This window comes from Heloderma suspectum, chromosome 13 (genome assembly GCF_057233095.1).
Source record: "Heloderma suspectum isolate Gila_16-S chromosome 13, 16-S_ref, whole genome shotgun sequence".
Taxonomy (NCBI): domain Eukaryota; kingdom Metazoa; phylum Chordata; class Lepidosauria; order Squamata; family Helodermatidae; genus Heloderma; species Heloderma suspectum.
Genome location: NC_139470.1, coordinates 32,247,239 through 32,266,171, shown reverse-complemented (window position 1 = coordinate 32,266,171; position 18,933 = coordinate 32,247,239). Strand labels below are relative to the sequence as shown.

The 18,933-nt window shown below is 45.5% G+C and overlaps 1 protein-coding gene across 3 annotated transcripts in view; it reads right to left on the bottom strand.

Moving 5' to 3' along the window:
* Positions 1 to 5,658: 5,658 nt before the first annotated feature.
* Positions 5,659 to 18,933, bottom strand: part of BCR (BCR activator of RhoGEF and GTPase) — a 149,572-nt gene continuing 136,297 nt past the window's right edge. For all 3 annotated transcript variants that reach the window (XM_084819911.1, XM_084819912.1, XM_084819913.1), the window contains exons 20-23: positions 17,550 to 17,684; positions 16,344 to 16,449; positions 13,367 to 13,529; positions 5,659 to 8,975 (exon numbers count right to left, since the gene is read on the bottom strand). In XM_084819911.1, coding sequence (XP_084676037.1) covers positions 8,886 to 8,975; positions 13,367 to 13,529; positions 16,344 to 16,449; positions 17,550 to 17,684 — 494 coding nt within the window. In that variant the 3' untranslated portion in view covers positions 5,659 to 8,885. The remainder of the gene's footprint in view (positions 8,976 to 13,366; positions 13,530 to 16,343; positions 16,450 to 17,549; positions 17,685 to 18,933) is intronic.

Sequence of the window (18,933 nt, the reverse complement as noted above, 5' to 3'; positions counted from 1 at the left end):
CACTGAAATCAGTGAGATTTAAAAGGCAAAGTTTGAGTCATATGTATTGCCAGTATTTCATATATATGTACTGATGAGGTGTCCTTGATGTGAGTCAAAATAGAAAATAAAAGGTCATGGCTAATGAACTTCAATGGTTGTTGAAGCAGCATGACAGTGCAAAATCAACTTCACCTTTTTCCAGCTTGTTCAAACAAAAGACCATCAAGCTGAGAGTTTTAGGTCAATGAAAGGAAAGATTAAGTCAGAAACCCCTGATTAATAATAAAAAAAATCCTTATCCGCTATTGTCCTTTCCACACAGTAACTTACAACCATATGTAGTAATTTCCTCTAAATTCATTATTGCTTACTCTGACTTTATTAAAGTTTTTATGGACACACTCAAGGGCAAGCCATTACTATGCTATTCATGTGATAAATGATAGCCTTCATGAATCCCTTGCCTTTGTCATGAGAAGAAATTACCTGACAGGGTGCCTATGACTTCCCTTCTTGGTCAAAACATGCTGTTGCCTTACCAGAATGTTTGCATTTGTCTTGAATCACATGTATAAATTATGAGTATTTTCTTCCCTGGCTACTGATAAAAAAAAGCTGACTTTGCACAGGACATGAGCAGAGAGGAGAAACTGGCAGCAAACTTTCCCTAAAAGTGTATCTTCATCATTTTACTGACATAGAGCTAGCTGGTCACGGGATTACACTCTCTCCTGGAAAGACTACATCTCACTATTCCTTGCTCCCTGGTCCATACAGATCCAAATTAGTCTAGGGATTTTGTGGAAAATAATTCTAATGCATAAGTCAATTTCCAATTCCCATTCAGAAGCCAAAATCCTACCCAAAGTGATGCTTCTCAAAGGACTGCCATAATCCTGAGTGATAGGCAACTCTGGATATATGACGAAATTACTGTAAGAGTTTCTACAGTCAGCCATCATGTCCCAGGGATTGAATCCACCTAAACAAATCCTCTCAAATGCTCATCTAACTTCTTAAGACTGCCATGTGGGTTCCACCAGACTTCTAGTCAATCTGTTCTAGTGCTGCACTAGTCTTACCTTTAGAAAGCTCCTCCTTATCTCTACCCTATGACTTCAGACTAGTGGGGACTCCCCACATGAGGGCACATTTTTGCTGTTCCCAGGTGTGGTATCTTATCCCCCCCCCCCAAAAAAAAATAGGAATGACTGGCAACCACACATTTTTATGAAAGTACATGGGTGTTAAGTGATGGACACTAAATGCAGACTGAACTTGCACTGATGACTGGGGGTGGTGGTGGTTGGGCATGGCAAGTTTTGCCTCTCCCAATAGCCTGGCTGATCATAGCCCATTTACTTTGCCCGGAGAACTCAACAGGAGCCACTGATAACTAAGCAAGCTTTTACCTGTATAGTTCTGCCCCTTCAAACACAGACCTGCCCTTGGTTGTTTCTTGACCATGCTAAGATGTAACAAAGAGATGGCACCTAGGAATTAACTTTCAAATACTGGAAAATATTTGCACAGACCACCAGAACAGAAGAATTGTCAGTGAAGAGAGGACTGTAACTTAAGAGTAGAGAAGGGATGACAAAAGGCCATGTACAGTTTCTTCTTGAGACTCTTTCTTATCAATTTGAGTTTTAAGCAGCTTTTGGGTGGAAAACATTCCTGGACACCAACCTGGAGAGTGAGGTTTATAATACAAGTGTGAAGGATGAAAAAACAATGGCTATACATTCCCACTGAGATAACACGACAGCTGTTTTATAAGCTAAAGAGTACTGAAGGCATCCTGTCTTTGGAGCCTCTTCACGGTCAGAGCCAAGGACTTGGCAGAATACAGGAGAATAAGAAGAAATTGGGTTGCCACACTCTAGAGAAGAGTAGTGAGAGCAGCCACCACACTGTTTTAATCACAAATGTTATGATCCAGCAACTTCAATGCATGCACACAGCTCTATTCAGGTGAGAGTCTCCCAATTCCCTCCTAGAATTGCAAGAACATTTTGTCTGTGAAGGTTTGCAGATGGCAATAGGAAATACTTGCCTGCATTAGGCTTTGGATTGCTCCTGTTCTATGTCTAGGATGATGAAGGTGGACCTAGTGGACAAGACGCTGTTTTCTGTTATGGTCCCACCTGTTCAAGATCTGTCAAGAGGCCTTTGTGCATTTATTACATGGGCCAAGAGAACAGGTAGCAACCTCTGCTACCCCCATTAATGGTGCGTGTGAAATTAAAACTATATCAGATAAAGGACATGTGTGGCCCGTCAACTTTATGTGATTTTTAAAAATGTACAGCCTGCCCCTTCTCAAAGGGTCGATGCAGGTAATGGTAGATTAAAGGGCAAATCTAAAGATATCCCATTATAATTCAATTACACTCCAGATAAAGTGGTTAATCTCACCACTACTACTAGCTCCCTACAAGTTTAGCTCAGGGTTCCAAAAGCAAATCTAAAGATATCCGGAATTGTCGAGTGCTCATAGGAAGAGAATTCCATAGTTGTGGTTCACACTGAGACCCCATGAGCCCTTGCTGTCTGAATGTGGTCCATGGATGTGATGTTAAAGTTACAGGGAACTCTTGATTATTAAGAAGACACAGGGGAGATAATATTTAAGTGACTAAGAGTTTTGCTCATTCAGATCCAAGAACTTTAGGGTTTGATACAGATAGCATGCTATGAAATGGAATATTTGTTAAGTTACTTTTAAAACCATGGCATCGAGGAAGCCAGATATGGAACTTGGAAGCTCACAGGAAGGAATAAAAACATGCCAGGTTTCTAAGAGGCTATAGAGACTTGGCCTTCTAGAACTGTGTTTTGTAACATTAAGGCATAGAATTTAATCTCCAAAAGATTCCTTAGTAGGCCCCTACATGACCTAGACTTATGCCTCATCTAAAAAAACCGCAAGTCACATGCATGCCCAGCTCTACAACCCTTATGCCTAGCAATGCCTGAAGAATGGAAACACCATGCCAAGCTCCTTGGTTGTCAGCTGAATTTGAAAGAGTTCAGCTGCCCAAGCTTATCCCTTTGGGAAATGATGGATGGACCAGAGTGAAAGAAAATTTCCTCAGAATATATATTTTTAAGCCAGAGTTTGGTGGGGTCAGAGCTCAGTCTCCTGCTCCCCACTTTCACACTAGGAGAGCAATTACTTGTTTATTCATAAGCCAAAGCTAGTTTGGGAGATCTGGACATCTGTTGATTATAAATATAAGGGTCAACCATCTTTACTCTCTCATCAACAGAAGGTGAATCCTTGGTCAAATCCAAAAGCCTTATTTGGCTACTTGTAAAATAGAGGAAAATTAGCAATTGATACTGTAAGACCAGAAGGATGATACATACTTTTTTGGCTGGGTTTACAGTAGTATGATTCGCCTTCCATCCCTTGCTGTGGTTCCTGGGAGATTAGAGAAGTGACCAGCTCTAAAACTAGCAACCTGTTAACTGGAAACTTGTCTGTAAGAGGCTCGCAAGGGGACAATGAGACTATGCTTGCATTTGCATTGACTGAGAAGCAACCAGCTTCCCCAACCTGGAAATGCATCATGGTGCATGGTGTCAGGCTGCTGCACTGGTGCCAGGCCTATGGCCAAGTCCCTATGCCTGGCGCAAAGAAAGACCAGGGTGAAGGGAGTGCCGATCTGATGCCCAGGTAGGGACTGCAATTTGGTATTGCCTAGCTTAGGAAGAGAGCAACCCTAACTCCTGATCTTGCCAGAGGAATAGCTGAAGCAGGCAATGGGGCAGAGACCTCCTCTGGAAGGAGGGAATCTCAATTCGTAAGTCTGGGATACAGGCTGCCCTATGATGTACTGACTCGCTTATCGCCACAAAGGACAAATCCAGAGCTGGCCCACCTCATCTCAGTTCTGTGTCATCACTGGAAAGTGATGAAGTCCATCCTGATGTAGGGACCAATATGAGAAGAGGCAGTCATGGTGGTTTTAAGAAAACTCCAAATGGAGGAAGGAAGGACTCCTTCACTGACAATTCTGAACCTTTTTACACTGTGTTCCCTGCATAACAGGTTATTTTTTTTAAGTAATCCTTTCTCAATTTTCAAATCAGTTTGAATTGTGTGCACTGTTTTTCCCAAGCCAAGAATAACACTTTTGAGGAAAGCTTAGGTTTATAACAATAACAAAATGAAGTGATGAATGCTTAAATTACGCACTCTCTCCTATATTCACATGCCTGCATGTAAGAATTTCCCTGGGTAACAAAGCAGCCCTCTTAAGGATTCCCAAAGCAAATCACCACCCATCAATTCAATATTAAAATTACAACTATACATACATTTAAAAAAGCAAAAGAAAAGCCATGCAAAGTAAATTGGCACATTTCTAGTCTTTGAAAGTATTGCTTTTCCAGTTTTAAACTGCAGCTGTGGATATAGAACAATCACTGAAGCCAGGTGGAAGAGAGCAATCATTCCAGAGAAGTGATGCAGGTCTAAAATGATCAGGCAAAAAGGTGAAGCCCTTAAGAAAATGCAGCTCCCCAAACAAGATCAAAGCAACCCCCCGCCCAAAAAAACCCCTGTCCCAAAACATGTTAGCCTTTCTTAAAGCTCCTGTGACGTTTTAGGGATTTGCTTAGCTTTTTTTAGCACCACCAATCTCTGCAGCTCTCTTGTGCCGACTCTTCAGAGAACACTGATCCCACATGCCTACTCAAAAGATAGCGTGACTGTGAAGCCAGTGCAAGTATTCAGAAGGGGTGGAAAGGTATCTGCTTCTTCCATTTTCCAGCTCCAAGCACAGCTGAGATCCTGGGACGTCTGCTGGAAGGACTCCTCACAGATTAAGCCCGTGTAAACATTTTGGGTCTGGCGCAGAATCTTTAACGCCGGAATCAAAATTGGCCCCAAAAGGATGATGTCGCAAGGGGGAACTTTGTGCCGGCAGGATGCTTTGGGTCGTCTGGACAGGCTGGCTTGCGCGCCCCCTGCTTTTCCGTATGAGACAACGGCGGAGGGAGTGGGGGCTGGCGCAGTGCTGCCTGGATCCTCCAAGTGCTCCCAGCACCTGAATTCGCCCTTCCCAAATTCCTCAGCACCGCGCTGATAATCAACCCTGGGGGTGGGATTCGTTCCAATTCCTGGACTGTACTAAAGGGCGGGGGTGGGGGGAGAAGGGAGGTGATTTGGCCAAGCACCTCCCAGTCCTGTAACTCACATGTCCCTATGGAGGCTCACTTCACAGTGTGAGAACCATTGCCTTAGGGCAGGGATGCACAACATTTTTGCCCCCCCCCCAAAAAAAGATTTGTTGTTATGGCTGTGGGTCCAGGCCCACCGCACCCACCTGCTTATATAAAACCTCAGCATTCAGGAACGGGGAAGTATAAATCTCCCCTTCCTGCCGGCTAAGATTTAGGGATTGCAGGCGGGTGGTGGACGTGACAGCCAAGGAGGAGGGTTGAGAGAGGTGATGGGGGTGGTTTTGGTGGTGCAGTGGTCAGGGCACCCATGGGGGGGTGCACCACAGGCCTTGGGGTCTGGAGGTTGTGCACGCCTGCCTTAGATGAACAGCTATGGGAATGGCTGATGGAAGGAGACAAAGCAAGGTAGAAAGCTGCAATTCGGACAACAAATTATTTCTTGTTACAAAACTATCCAATTCTTTACGTCAAATACAAAATAATATAAGGCCAAGCAGAATTTATTAGCATATTTATACCATTAAAGTGCTTTGTAGCACCTTCTCAAATACTTTGTAAACCATGTTTTGGGTCTATATATGTCAAGATTGGTCCACGAGCAAGGAAAATGGGGGAGGCGGAATTGGAACGTAGTGGAATCAGTCTAGAGAGGAACGGTTGCAATACATTACTGCCCAGGTCACATGCAACACGGCTTACTAACCTTGTATCCCCCCAGGCTGCCCCTGCCCTCCTCCCTTCTTGGGGTGCCATGACTGAAGACATTTTGGGTTAATTTATCCTAGTTTCCTGTTGCAGCCAAACTGAGAAACTGGTTACCAATTTTCAGAGGGGAGCCATGTTAGTCCCTTACAGCAAAAACCATGAAGACTTTGTGGCACTTCAAGGACTAACAAATGTATTACAGCATCAGCTTTCATCCAGTTCATCAGATCATCATGTTAGAATGTTTCATCTGAAACCAGCTGAAATGGGAAACTATGATTAATTAACCCAGGAAGACTTCAACTGTGGCATGCTATAAGAGCATAAGCGCTTTGCTGAGTAAGACCAATGCCCTATCTTGTCCAGCATCCTGTTTGCCACAGTGGCTTTGGGAAGTCCATAAGCAGGACTTGAGTGCAATTGCCCCCTCCCTCTCATGTTCCCCAGTTACTGGTATTCAGAGGCAGTAAGTCTGGAGGTAGCATTGCTATCATGACTAGAAGCCAGTCCAACATGAATCTGCCTAGTCTCCCTTTAAAGCCATTGATATTGGTGGCCATCGCTACATCTTGTGGAAGCAAATTCCACAATTTAAGAAGAGAATGGAGGAGAAAAGGGGTGGTGTGTACAGGCACAAGGCTTGTGCATAACACCATTTAATAAGTTGAGATTATTCCATCCAAACTGGGGCAATATCAGAGTTTTAGCTTCCAGATCTAGAGAGGAAGAGGAGCTATGCAATACGAAATTCCTGTATGAATAATTTCCAAGAGCATGAAAGATGCTGAGATACTCAAAGATGACAAAACCTCTCTTCTGTTTCACAACGGGACTGTTTGCATGACATGACAGCCCATGTCATGACAGCATGCGGCCACCATTTTGAATATGCAACCCCTGCTTGGGGGTTGTCGTGTCATGCAAAACTGGCAAGTTTGGGTGTTTTAGGGTTCTATGAGGGTTGTTCAATCCTTGCTTAACCCATGCTCACTGGGTTTGCACACCACAACAACCGTTGAGCAGACATGCACCTTGGCACCCACAGGTTAAATAACCCCTGACAAGCTGCGCTATGTTGTCCCAACCCAGTCCATGTGTGAAAGAGCTACCAGAGACTGCTGGCATTGTGCAACAGTAAGAATCAGACCAGCTGTCAAAACATGCGTTTTTCCACTGCTTTTTAGTCCTCTTTAATAAGAAGTCACCTGTATGAAGTATGAGAAACCTTGGGAAAAAATTATCTTCATTCCCTACTTCAAAATCTTCCCCTGAAGTAAGCCAACAATTTAACTTCATAGGCCCTTACACCTTAATAAGTGTGAGGGATCTGTCTCCCCTCTTGTCTGTAAGCAGCTTCTGATCTTCTTGGCAAAATTGGTAGTGGTGAGTACAGCTAAAAATAATACTGTGAGAAGAGACACAGGGTGCATCCAGACGAGGCTTTCATGCTGCAATTGCCCTGCCTCAAACATGGAATTTTATGTGGGTTCAGACATGGCTGTCTTCCATTTGTAACCCTCCTATGTTTTCCTGCTGCTTCTTAGGTCTTTTTCTTACCACAAAAAAATCAATTAAGAAGGGAGAGCCAGAACAGCTGCACAGTGCCTTTTCGTTAGTAGCGCCAGGAGCGGCCCCATGTGGAAGCACCTCTACTCTCTCCCCAAATATAATAGAAAACGGAACGAAAGCCACACTTCCCTGTCCTGGGACTCTGCAATTAGTTTGTTTTTAGTTCTGATACTTTTCCAGTGCTACACTTCATCAAATGCTTTGATGCCTATTCAATCCTAATGGAATAGCTGGAATTTCTGAAAAATATAAAATGCTCCCTGCTCAGCAGTCATCATTGTACAGGCTATTAAACATCTTATCAAAACATTTCTATTTACCAGAAAAAAGGAGTGGAGGTGGAACAGACACTTTCCATAAGCAACATACCAAGTCTCAAGAAAAAACATAAAAATTCAAGTATCAAAAAAGCTATTCTGAGAAAAGTGTAGGGTAAACAACCAGGGAGACAACCATTGGCAACTGTCTCCAGAGCTCTGAAAAAAAATCTTTATGTGATCCTTACACTAGCATAGCCAACATCTAGTTGGGTAGAGAACTGGGTTTTTTTTTCATAAGGGGGTGGGGGGAAGAGATACACTACCCGTCTGCAAGCCATCTTCTATTATATTCAGAATGCCTGAAGAATTTAGCACATCTTTCACACTAGTATTACCCATTATTTTTGGTCCATATGAAAAGGAGGATTAGCTGACATGCCACCGGCCCCCAGCATCTCACCTTCCCCCAGACTCCCTTAACCCACTGACCTTCAGGGTGCACATCCTTTAATAACCTCTACCCAAAAAAGGTCAAAGGGGAAGAAAATGGGGTTCCCATTCCTTTATGATTCCAAGGAAAGCCCGGGGAAAAAAGACCTCTGATCGTACATGAAGCCCCTAATTAAGTAATTAATTTATTAAACAGAAACTTGGAGAAATCAAGATTTGAATTTTCAAGTAGGGGGTGTCGTAGATGAGTATATTCTGCAGTATTCCATTAAAAACCAAAACAGTAGCTATTAAAGCCACGGTTTTGAGATATCCATTTGCTCTTCACAAGTGGTCCAAGTAGAAATCTCGAAGCTTCCTAAAGATAAAATTAATTCCATAAAAAACCCAAAGGAATCTGTTCTTGCACATTCCCCACAAGAACAGCTTTTGCTGCCCATTGCTTCCCTCTGCCGGTAGAAACTCACAGTGCAGCTGCTCTGGCCCAGTTCTTTTCCGGATCTAGCGATCTGAAGAGGAGGGATTTTTCTAAATCTTCTTTTTAGCAAAGTCTTCAGTCTGCCACTGCTTGACAAACAGCAGAGGGACTGGGCGCCTCGCTTCCTCTTGGCAGACAAGGACAGGGCAGGAATGTCTAAAGGAGGAATGGGTTTCTCCCATTCCCGTAATGGAGCAGTTCAGACAAACAGCAAGTTCCACAAGGCCGTTCACTGACGAGTCAGGTTTCTACACTTCCGTGGAGAACAGGATACTCTGCCTCTTGCTGTCAGGGGTCGGGATAGTCTCTAGTTGCAGGAAGTAAAGAAGAACTTGGACCTGGAAAGCAGGGGAGGAGAAAATGGGTCAGGGAAAGCTGCTGTGCCGAAGGGGTGGAGCCAGTGTAATGGCAGAAGCGGCACATCATGAGGCAATGCGAGGCAACTGCTTTTTGTAGGGATTTGGGGTGCCTTGTCCGGGGAGCAGAGTGGGAGGGCGAGACATGAGCCAGGCTGGACACAGTCTAGGGAAGGTGTCGTTTATTTACTCAATGTATATTTTCATCCCTCGAAAGTTTTCTTAGTGGCTTACACAACACAGTAAAAATAATGACAAAATAATAAAGCACAAATAAAACACAAAAACTATAACTAACAGCATAGAAGCAAATAGAGATAGAACTCATCCTTAAAATGTCTGGGAAACTTTTTAAAAAGTCTTTGACTGGGTTTGCACAACACATTAGCCCATTGTGAGTGACTACCTGTGATGGGCTAGCGTGTCGTGTGAACCTCGCCAGCTTTCTGCCGGGTGGGTTAATTTTTTTGAACAACCCACGATAGCAACCAATAGGTTGTTCTGGGGGTTGTTTTACCCACAGTGGGTTGGTGTGTCATCTGAACCCAAGATACCCAATCAATTCTGGGTGGAGGGCACCGGACAGCAAGCTGAAGAAAAGCCTGCTGCTCTTGCCGAGTGCAGCCTCAATCGCTCTTCGTGATCACGGCCAAGCCGCTTCCAGTACCCTGTTCCCCTTTACAGCGACAGCCCGTCCAAATGTGCCGAAATGGCACTTTGATGGGGGCATCAGTGGCCCCCTTTTGTCCCTGCTCCGACCGCGATCCCAGTCCACAGTCACCGTCCTTAAAAAAACCAAACCAGTTACCCGCTTTTGTGCTGTAGCGCTATCGTGGCTGTCCAAAATACAGAGGCTTGACTTAGCAAGGTTATTCACAGAGTTTAAGTGCCCTGCTTCAAATCCCCATTTGCCTGAGTCCCCAGTAACTGTTTTTCAGGGTGCCCCACATGCTTCCTTGTTTTTTGATCTCTTGCAGTTTAACTGCTCTTGAAGTGATAGGGAGCAGAAAATGGGGAGATGTGTGGGGCACCCTGAAAAACGGTTGCTGGGGACTCGGGCAAGTAGGGATTTGAAGCAGGGCACTGTTTTTTCATAGGAAAGTAAGTGTTCCCTTCATTGATTTACCTTTTTCTTTTTCATTCTTTATGTCGCTCTATCGCAATTCCGCTGGAGCGACTGACAGCAGCCAGGGACATCATGTTCCTGTTAAATTCCCCCACTAATAATTACAATGGCAGTAGGTGGAGAAGAAGGCTTATTAATGCCTACTATGCAGGATGACTATATACTATTGTTCAGTGTCGGAGGCAGTATGCCTATCTACACCAGTTACTGGAGAAATACTACTAATACTGATAATGATGACAATGATGATGATAATAGTAGTGGATGGGTGAGAAGGCTTATTAATGGGCTGGTGGGATTTAAAGTGTCCAGACCTTGGACAAATGCCTGAAACTTGGCATGCATGTCTAGAAAGTTAGGAGGAACGTCCATGCTATAGCGCAACAGTGACTAACTGATAAAAAAGAAAAAGGCTGGGACCGCGTGACTGGGATTGCAGTTGGAGCAGAGATGGGGGGATGACAAAGGGGGGGCAGTAACGGCCCCACCAAAGTTCCGTTTCAGCACAGTCGGAGGGTCTGTCACTGACAAGGGGACTGCAGCCAGGATTGCAATTGGAGCAGGATGGGGGCTTTGGCAGCAGACAAGATGGGTTCTGCCACCAATTCCCCTGGGATATCGGGCAGAGCCACATGGAGGACCAAGCAGGAAGGGAGGGGGAAACAACTAAAACACTGTGAGTGGCGTGCTCAACTGTCTGTTGGGCACACCAACCATGCACTGGGAGTTGTTTGCAAAACAACCTCCGGTGTGTAGCTAGTCACCTACCATGGGTTAGTGTGTCATGCGAACACGCCCTTTGTCTAGTACCAGAATGCCAAGGGTAGCCTCTGTGGTAGAGAATTCCATAACTGGGGTGTCACCACTGAAAAGGCCTGATTTCTGGTTGGCATCCATTGTATCTGGGATGGTGGGAATTCCCTAAGAAGGATCTCTGACAACAAGTGAACACGGAGGCATATGGAGATAGGTGTTTCTTCAGATACCACAGTCCCAAACCATGAAGGGCTTTAAAAGGTAAGCACCAGTACTGTGAATTGGGTCCAGAAATGTCCTGGGACATTTATAGTTGTTTTAGGTACAGGGGAAATATGTTCCCAGCACCCTGTCCCAGCCAGCAGTCTTGCAACTCCATTTTGGACTAATTGCATTTTCAAAGGCAGCCATGTCTATAACTTGTGATCTAACCTGGAGTGCATCAGAGCAGAGATAACTGAGGCTACGCTATTGCTCAGAATATTATCCTGAGGCTATTATCCAGAAATAAATGCAGTTGCCACATCGCCAGCCGAAGCTGCTGTAAAGCACTCTGTGCCACAGAGGCCACTTGAGCCTCCACTGGGAAAGCTGGATCTAGGCATATGCTAATGTGACCTTTTGGAAGGGATACAACCCATTCACCAGCCTGGATTGACGAACGAAGCACCGCTCTCTTGCCGGAACTGGGCATCGGTTGACTTGCCTCATCCAGTCCATTACTGAACCAAAGCACTGGTTAAGCACTTCTGCCCCATCTTGGGGAAATGGAGCTGGAGGTCATCTGCAAATTGGTGACACCTCACACCAAATCTCTGGACGATCTCCCTCAACAGCTTTGTGTACGTGTTAAATGGCATGGGGGATAAAATGAAAATACTCCGGGAACCCACAGCACAAATGCCACAGGATTGGACAGAGGACACAGCGCTGCCTTCTGGAATCACTCACCCAGGCAAGAATAAAACCACTGCAGCACCAAGCCTAGAATCCCTAACCCAGACAGCCAGAGGGACACACCATGGATGACAATGCCGAAGGGCACCGAGAGGTCCAAGTGTATCAACAGGACTGCACTCCCCTTCTTTCTCCTGGCATAAGTCATCCAATGGGGCAAGAAAGGCCGATCCTGGCCTAAGGCCCAGTTGAAATGAATCTGAATAATCCGTGTCATCCGAGAGTCCTTGGAGTTGCACCGCCACCTCCTATTAGAGTACCTTGCTCAGGAAAGGCGTATTATCAACTGCCTAATAATTAAAATCTTCTGGGTCCAAGAAGGGTTTAAGGCTGCACAGCCACCCACCTCCTTCAAAGCAACTGGGACCAATCCCTCTTGACGAGAGGCATTCATCATTTCCTGGGCCCTGCTGGCCATTCCTTTCCTCCTCAAGGTTATGAGCCTGGGAGGGCAAATGCTGAGCATACAAAGAGGTAGGCTGTATTTGTCCAAGAACCTTGTCCACAATCTCGGCCCTCAGCCAGTGCAATTCATCTAATACCACCACACTGGATGGTGCTCTGGTTACCTCCAAAGACTGTGGAGTGAGCACCATCCTAGACATAGTGGAAGTGAACAATTTAACATCCTCAAATTATTTAGCAAACATGTCATAATGGATCTTCATGGATTCCTAACATTCTAAGACAGACCATGACAAAGGAGGAAAAGCTTCACTGGATGTCACTGTGAGAAGTAATTCTTTGCCACCATCACTGCCACAGAGTAGACTCACCCGTGAGCTTTTATTTCTGGTCAGTCAAATTCACAGCAAGTTTTCTGCCATTTGCATTCGAGTCTCCTTACCTACTTAGTTTCTCCTGCACAAGCTCAACTGAAATAAATGGGAACTTGTGCAGCAGAACTTGCTTACTGATTTTGCTCCACATTCATAAGTTGTGGGGGGGATGAAATGCACTAAAACGTCATAGGCTGACCCAGTGCAGCGTAGCAGAGAAAACACTGGGACTCGAGCCAGAAAGACCCATGTTCAAACCTTCATTCAGCCACAGAGGTCACTGGATGGCCTTGGACAACTTTGAGTCTCTCTCTCAGCCTGATCAACCTTGCGGAGCTGTGGTGAGGATAACACGAGATTGCTTCAACCCCCCTGAACTCCTTGAAGGGTGGGTGGACTACAAAGGTGATGAATACATCCACCGCGAGGGTGACCTCCCTGGGGGGGACAGAGGCACTACCAACAAGGAGGTGGTGGCTGTGGCAGAGCTCCATCCCACTTTAGCCCCCAACTGTGGGGATCAGTGGGGCAGCTGTGGTTCAAAAGGTTCCTCCCTTCCACAACCTGAGGCATCACTGGGCCTGATCCCTCCTCTTTCCCACTGATTCTCTTGCCCCTTTTATCTCCCCCACCACCCTGATGAAGAAGAAGCCTGAACCCTGCCAGGTGAACCACTGGATTTTGCTTTGTCTTCAGGCCACTTTATTCACTCAGAACAGTAAGGCTTTGGCTGAACTATCCCATTTCATTTTTACCTGGGACATGACTTCCAGCGACCAGCTATCAGTCATGGCTATAGGCTGGGTCGGATTAGCAGGGATTTTACTGTCCTTTTCCGATGGTCTGAGCAGCGTTGGTCCAAAAACAGTTGCCAGATTGTGAAGTGACATCTTGTTGATATTCTCCTTCTCAGCAACCCTGAAGCAGTTTGCGGGGAGGGAAACAGGAAGACAAGGTCAGATTTCTACAGTTTGGCACAGGGTTCTCCTCCACGTTGCCTTTGCCAAGGTTTTACTCCTGCCAAACCATAGCTTAGTTTTCTGTCTGAAACCAAGCAGTACCCCAGCAAAGGTCTACACTGCTGTAAGGCACTTTTCATGATGTTAGTTGTTCTCCTTGTGGCAGCTGCAATGGAGATGCAGGAGTAGCAATGCCCATAATCCAAGGTTCTAAGCATGCCAACTTTTCAGTATAATCTGGTATCTGGCATGAAATCTGCACCGTGGAGATTCTCAACTTCACGGAATCATGCGGCTAGAAGGGATCTTGGAGGCCATCTAGTTCAATCCCCTTCTTAATGCAAGAGCTGTAATGCAGCTGCAGCATTCCTGGCAGATGGCTGCCCAACCTCTGCTTAAACACCTTCAGCAAAGCAGAGCCCACGACACCTCAAGGCAACCGGAGGACTGTAGAACAGCTATTACCATTAGGACGTTTCTCCTGTTTAGCCAGAATCGGCTTCTTTGCAATTTCCACCCATTGGTTCCAGTCCTGCCCTCCGGAGCAAGACAACAAGTTCTGCTCCATCTTCTGCATGGTAGCCCATCAGATATTTGAAGACCACTATCATGTCTCCCTTTAATCTCCTCTTCTCCAGGCTGAACATGCCCAGCTCCTTCAGCCGTTCTTCATAGGGCTTGGTTTCCAGACCCCCCCCCCCCAATTCTGGTTGCCCTCTGCACATGCTCCAGTTTGCTACCTCTTCCATAAAATGTGGTGCCCAAAATTGGACACAGCACTTCAAATGCAGCCTGAACAGCACAGAATAGAGCAAAACTATAGCCCTGTTCAGGTGTTCTCTCACCCTGGTAGATGGAACACGTGATGAGGGAGAGCGCTCCAGCCCCACCCTTCTCCCTTGCCACCTCCATTATCCTCTACTCATGGAAGGTGCCTCAGAAGAGGCGAGTCTCCTGTATCAGTGGAGGCTCTCCACGCAAGCCAGAGGGCCAACTTTCCAGCTTTCTGGCTCACGGGAAGAACCTCCATTGATACAGGAGGCTCCCCTCTTCAGACCTTGTCCTCCGCGAGTAGAGGATGATGGAGGTGGTGAGGGAGAGCGGTGGGGCTGGAGCACTCTCCCTCCTCACACCTTCCATCCACCCCAGTAAGGGAATGCCTGAATAGGGCTTATTTCTTCCCATGATTCAGATACTATGCTTCTGTTATTGCAGCCTAAGACTGCATTCAGTTTTTAGCAGCCACATTGTACTGCTGGCTTATCTCAGGTTGTGATCAGCTGAGATACATAGATGCTTTGCATATGTACTGCTTCCAAATCAGGTGTCCCCCACCATATACTCGTGCCTAAATGCAAGACCTTATATTTATCTCTGTTGCATTTCACCTTGCTGGTTTCAGGTCAGTGTTTCTGCTTGTTACAGTCATTTTGAATCTTGATGTTGTCTTCTATGGTATAAGCTTTAACTCCCAGCTTTCTGTCATCTCCGGATTTGATAAACATCCCTCTACACTCTCCAATATTTGTAAAAAATATTGAATGGCACATGGGCTGGGCCCAAGCCCTGTCGCCCTCCACTAGAGACTTCTTTCCAGGTTGACGCAGAGCCATTAATGAGCCATTAATGTTCAACCAGCTGTGGATCCACCTAACAGTAGTATTGTCCAACCCTCACTGTACAATCTTGTCAACAAGGATATCATGAGTTACTTTGTCAAATGCTTTGCTGAAGTCAAGCTATACTTATTTATGGCATTTCCATGATTTATCAAAAAAAGGAGGTAAGGTTGGATGTATTATCTGGCTTCTAGCAATCAATGCATTCTTTTCCAGATGCTCACAGCTTCAATGTAAAAAAGAAATGTTTTTATTCCTCAGATATTGGTGGATATGGATTTCAAAACTTTGGGCAAAGATGGGTAGTATGATGGTTTCCCAATATTATTTCCATGAATGTTGTATTTATAGGGAGAGAAGGGCAAGTATCACAATCCATGATGCTTTCAGAGTGAAATGGGGACAGGGTGTGACACCCCAAAACCTCTGTGTATAAGCTTCCACAGTAGTCAACCCATGTTGGAACACCGAACCCTGTTGAGACCAAGCTGAAAAGAAATGACACTTTGAACAGGCTGTATTTACCAGACTGTTGTGCAGTTCCCAACCCCAACAGGGCCTGGTGCCTAAGAATAGGGTTAAGTTTCACTATCAGGAGACCCATGATTGGTTTGCCCACTGTAGTGGATGTGGAGATCATGGAAGAGGATCTCATTGGGTCTCTGATATAGAGAATGTTAACCCTTTTGCCCTATGTCACTTTCCCAATGAAAATCCTTTCTCCCAGGAGCTATTTGCTCTCTAGGGCAAAACATGCGGACAGGTTCCATTCATGATGTCTAATTTGACCCTTAGTCTCAATGGTTATCTCACAGAAGGCTCAACCTGTGTGTTCAATCAATGAAGGTCTACCTTTAAGTAGACAAGACATCCCAACATAAAGCTCTCTCTGTGCAGCACTAATTACATGCTGAATATTTGCTGAATGGCAGGGGTATATGGATAAAAACCTTGCATTATTTTGTGTGCTTCAAAAAGCAAGATGCTCAAACTATGGTGGTGAATATCTTGAGGAGTACGAAAGGACGTGCTCATTTGGATAATCCAATTCTTTTTACATGCATCACAACCCCCATATTGACCTCCATTTTTGAATTTTTCCCATACGAAGGGCTGAGAGATGGTCAATGCTGAAAAAGGAGCTCTAGCTTTACCTTTTCAAATGGTCCAGGAGGAAAAGGAATGTGACTAGGTTGGGTTCTGGAAGAGACAGCAATAAGTTCAGCATACAGCTTTCCTTTGCAACTGGATCTGAAAGTGCTAGAGGAGACAAGGAGAAAGATCACCAGGATGGGAATACAAGTTTTATCAGCTGTGCAGTTTCACAAGAAATGGAAGCGTAGCCACACAATGTTTTATGCACTCAAGTTACTTACAAGAGAATCCACAGACCAAGTTCAATTCAGATGCATCCTCACTACTTTCTAAGCACCCCAGCATAGCTGCCCCTACTTCTCTTGGGCAGCTGAATCCTCTCCTCTAAGCCCTCTAAGGAAACAGCTACGACATGATACAGTACAAACCCATGCCTATGTTACACACTGCAGAGCAAAGCTAGCCTAGTTCTTAAGCCCCGGCTATGAAAAGGGCCAATTCTTTGCTAGGGATTCTTAAGAAAGGGATTGTCGTGCCCTTATAAAATCTATGGTGCAGCCACACTTGGAATACTGTGTACAATTCTGGTCGCACATCTCAGAAAGGATTCTGTAGAACTGGGGAAGGTGCAGAAAAGAACAACAACAACAAAAAGGATCAGGGGGCTGGAGCAATTCCCCCGTGAGGAAAGATTCAAACATTTGGGGGAGGGGACATGACAGATGGTATGGGCAGGGAAGTGCTTTTCTCCCTCTCTCATAATACTAGAACACAGGACCATCCCATGAAGCTGAGCAGTGGGGGATTCAGGGCAGATCAAAGGAAGGACTTCTTCACATGGCACATAGTTAAGTTATGGAATTTGCTACCACAAGGTATCGTGGTGGCCACCCATTTGGATGGCTTTCAAGGGGGATCAGACAGAGTCGTGGGGGATCAGGCTAATCAATGGCTGGTAGTCCTGGTGGCTCCATGCTACCCCCAGGTTCGGTGGCAGCACATCCCTGAATCACAGCTACTGAGGAGCACCATCAGGAGAGGGCCACTGCCCGTGCCTTGCATCAGGTGGCTGGCCGACTGTGGGAGCCAAAATGGTGGACTGGATGGACCAGCAAGGGCTGCAGACCTGAGGAAGTGCAGAGTTATGGGGTCAGAGGGTGGCCTGAAGGAGTTTCTGCCAAACTTCTTCAGCTCTGTTTCCTCACTACTGATTAGGTAACTATATGTTTCTTAGCCATCACATCTGCACCACTGCCAATACACACCAATGCCTTCAGCGAAGTTGGGATAAAGCTCATCTGTGAAGAGGGGCTCAGGGAGCTCTCTGAAGTAGAGCTTCAGCGTCCCTGCAATGGCGTTGACGTCCATCTCACTCATCATGACGGAGACATCTTTGTTATCTGAAAGAGAGAGAGAAAGAATGTGTGCAAAGGGAGGGAGATGTGAGGGGAGTGGTGATCGGTCCCTCAGATGTTGCTCTTGAGCCTTCCCTCTATTAAGATCATTAGCTCAAATAAGACATGATATTCTCCGCATCATGATTTGGAGGGCTGCCTGAGGGCTTTTAAGCCCTTATTATGCATATTTGTGGTTGCCACAAACCAGAATTGCCTTAAAATCAGAAACCACGGTTTACAAACCACTTCAACCAATGGTTTCTAAAGGCAATCCTGGTTTGTGATAACCAGAGATTTCCCCACTCAGGCATTATGACAAATTATGATTAGTGATAAACAGGAAATGCAGGAAGGGATCTGTGCGTTAGAAGGGAGGAGGGAACATGCATGACAATATGCTGCCTTTGGAAGCACACCGAAGCTTTGTCCCTGCTGGTGTTCTGCTGTCTGGTTACAAGCTCTTCAGGAAAGTGCTCTTTGTCGGCTGAAGGCGATTAGATTCCATAACTTTTTGTGCTGACGTTTTTGTATGTTTTTATGGATGTCATTGTACCTTATTGCTTTTTTTAAAAAAAAAGATGTGTACATTGTTTTAATATAAATAATAAATAAAAACAGAGAAGGGGATAGGACATATATTCTTTAAGAAAGATGTTGACTTTCTTAAACTGAAACAGGTTCAGAGGAGGTCAATAAGGTCAGAGGAGGCGAGTGGTATGGAAAGCAAGTCCTATGAGGAACAGGGTATGTTTAGCCTGGAGAAGATGACAGAAGACACGACAGCACTCCTGAAGTACCTGAGGAGATGTCACATAGAAGAGGGCAAAGACAGGTACATAAGTTATAGGAAGGTAGATTTCAGTTGAACATTAGGAGAAACCTCTTGGGGGTAAGAGCAGCTCAACAATGGAACCAATTACTTCGAGGGGTGGTGGTGTTTGCTCTTCAGACAAAGGCTGGACAGCCTTCTGGTGGGGATACCCTAGCTCTGGATTTCCAGTAGTGAGCTGGACTTGGAGTAGATGGCCTACAAAGCCCCTCCAAATCTATGATTCTATGACAAGGTCTAGACAGGAGGAGGGGAACAGGGATTAGAAGCAACGGTGGGGAAGGACATGGACACACACAAACATTTGGCATCTTCCAGAAACCAGTAAGGAACAGGAAATGATGGGTAGATGGATCCCCCCCTCTTGGACACAACTCCTCTTGTGACTGGTCCTGGTCATTGTGCCAGGCTAGATGGAGCGTG